The sequence below is a fragment of the Cryptomeria japonica genome, chromosome 4 (genome assembly GCF_030272615.1).
Source record: "Cryptomeria japonica chromosome 4, Sugi_1.0, whole genome shotgun sequence".
Taxonomy (NCBI): domain Eukaryota; kingdom Viridiplantae; phylum Streptophyta; class Pinopsida; order Cupressales; family Cupressaceae; genus Cryptomeria; species Cryptomeria japonica.
The window spans coordinates 61,178,916-61,181,298 of NC_081408.1; the positions used below are offsets into that span (position 1 = coordinate 61,178,916).

Genomic DNA, 2,383 nt, shown 5'->3' on the forward strand with positions numbered 1-2,383 from the left:
TGCAACAACAGTTTAAAAAATGTGATTAGTTCTTTTACAATCCTATTATAAAAATGTCTTAAATGGACTCATATTATTATATAAAATCAACTACTTATCACAATATTAATAAATATTTAAATATTCATGACCGTAACTACTCCACTACTTCAATTTTCAAGTCGCCATTAGTGGACCCTTAGTAAGCAGTGATGCGCTCAATAAACAAAAATAGGGGAAGAGGGCCCAATGATTGAAAAATCTTAGCATCCCACGACGTCTGCCTACCAGTCAGTCGGATGCCCCTTTGACCATATCTATTGGAAATTCGTCTATAAAAACGCCATGGACGCTGAAACTTGAGGTGCATCAACAATGGCAGAGGAAAACCAGAGAGAGCTTTGTGTGGTCATGTTTCCGTGGCTTGCCCACGGTCACATAGCGCCCTTCGTCCAGCTCGCCAAAAGCCTGGCCACTCATGGTCTTAAAATTTTCTTCGTCTCAACCCCGCTGAATATTAAACGAATCAGACCGCAAATGTTCGATGCACCGGGGATAGATCTGGTGGAGTTGGCGATGCCCTCCGTGGAGGGACTGCCAGCTGGGGTAGAATCAACCGCAGATGTTGGCAAAAGAGGAGAAGCGCCAGTCCTAATCCCTTTGCTCATAGCCGCCATGGACCTTTTGGAGAAACCCTTTGAAGCGCTATTGAAACAGCTCTTACCCGACTTTGTAATCCACAATTTGGTGCAGCCCTGGGCTCCTCGTGTGGCCAATCCCATTCCCACAATGCTATTCCTCATATTGGGAGTGGCGAGCTTCAGCTTTGAGCAAGGGCAGCTGGACAGCGCACTGGGAAACCCAACTGTCCAGGACCTCACTGTCTCCCCGCCCGGATTTCCTTGATCGATTATTTAGCAAAGGTTATTTGAAGCGCGGAGAGCCCATTTTCAGCTATACCAGAAGAATTTTAATGGCCTCAGCGTTGTCGACAGGGCCAGCATCTGCGTGCGGGAGAGTCGGGCAGTGGTGTGCAATACGTGTTTGGAGTTGGAAGGGGTATACGTCGAGTATTTGCAGAGGCTCGTGAAGCGGCTAGTGTACCCTGTTGGATTACTCATGCCTAAACTCACGCCAGTACCCACTGATGACATTTGCTTGCAGTGGCTCGATAGGCAGCCCTCTGGTTCGTTGGTGGTCTTGTCTTTTGGCAGCGAGTGCGTTCTAACCCAGCAGGAGCTTGCCGCAATGGCAATGGGTTTGGTGGAAAGCAGTGTGTCGTTCCTCTGGGTTCTGCCTGCCGGAAACGAGTTGCTGCAAGGCTTCTAAGATCAGATCGGGTTATGTTAGACTCATTATCTCAATGATCTATTGTTTATTCATTTTCCCTGGTCAAGATCATAAATTAGGGTATGGAAACCCACTTCTAATTGTTTGAATTATTTTATAGGAAAAAGGATTGGTGGAGACAAAGTGGGTTCCACAGTTAGATATTTTGAATCCTCCTTTTACAGGTGCCTTTTTAACTCACTGTGGATGGAATTCAATGACAGAAGGGTTAAGCTTTGGGGTACCACTTATAATTCTTTCGATGCAATTTGAGCAAGGGTTAAATGCAAAGCTTGCAGAAAAGCTTAAGGTGGGAGTGGAAGTGAGAAAAAATGAAGAGGATGGATCTTTTACTAAAGAGGATATTAGTAAAGCAATTAAAGTCATAATGATAGAAGAAGAAGGAGCACAAATCAAATACAATGTCACAAATATAAGTGACATGTTGACTAGCAATAATTTCCAAGTTAGTGAAAGAAACATGCGGAACTTTGTCTCCACACTTAGAACCTTCAATAAATAATTTGTTTGGTAGATTTGAAATAGTCTATATTGTCATAGTGGTTATAAAATTGTGATTAGAGTCTATGTACTTCTTTATAAGCATGGTTTGGTAGATTTTAGATCATATATATCCATTATTGGTGGACAAAAAAGTTTGACAAGCTCATTCACAAAGAAATCCTTGTACTTGAGAAAATTAAATGGTGACATAAGAAGGAGCTATAAAAACTACTATTGACAAAATTATGGCCTAAATCAATAGATAAAATCTTTAAGTGGTTTGCACCGAGGTTGAAGCAAAGAAAGATATAGCACTAAGGTCTTGTAGAACTTGCACCCTTAGAGTGGCTGAATATAGTTTGGACACATATGGTGGATATTTTTGTAAGTGGTGATATATTCCATTTTAATACACCATTCAAATGATGAGAGCTTCTAAATTTTTCTTACATCAATCAAGAGAAATAATTTGCATCAAATAAATTTTTCGAGTGAAGATATTGGTCATTGAGAAGTGCATTAAATCCTTTGGTTTGTTATAGTTTCTCCTTACATGAAAGGGTGTGTCGTG

General features: G+C 41.3%; 1 protein-coding gene across 1 annotated transcript; it reads left to right on the forward strand.

Annotated features, from left to right (window-relative positions):
- The first annotated feature begins 354 nt into the window (after positions 1 to 354).
- LOC131040570 (UDP-glycosyltransferase 91D1-like) lies at positions 355 to 1,831 on the forward strand. Its single transcript, XM_059218827.1, has 4 exons — positions 355 to 861; positions 963 to 1,079; positions 1,194 to 1,319; positions 1,430 to 1,831. The coding sequence occupies exons 1-4, from the start codon at positions 355 to 357 to the stop codon at positions 1,829 to 1,831; spliced, it is 1,152 nt and encodes a 383-aa protein (XP_059074810.1).
- The last annotated feature ends 552 nt before the right edge of the window (positions 1,832 to 2,383 follow it).

What these genes read in the sequence shown, in the direction of transcription:
- LOC131040570 (XM_059218827.1), top strand. Translation starts at nt 355, where the DNA reads ATGGCAGAGGAAAACCAGAGAGAGCTTTGTGTGGTCATGTTTCCGTGG. An exon ending in AGGCTCGTGAAGCGGCTAGT is followed by an intron (nt 1,080 to 1,193) that starts GTACCCTGTTGG and finishes GTCTTTTGGCAG; the next exon opens with CGAGTGCGTTCTAACCCAGC. An exon ending in GGCTTCTAAGATCAGATCGG is followed by an intron (nt 1,320 to 1,429) that starts GTTATGTTAGAC and finishes ATTATTTTATAG; the next exon opens with GAAAAAGGATTGGTGGAGAC.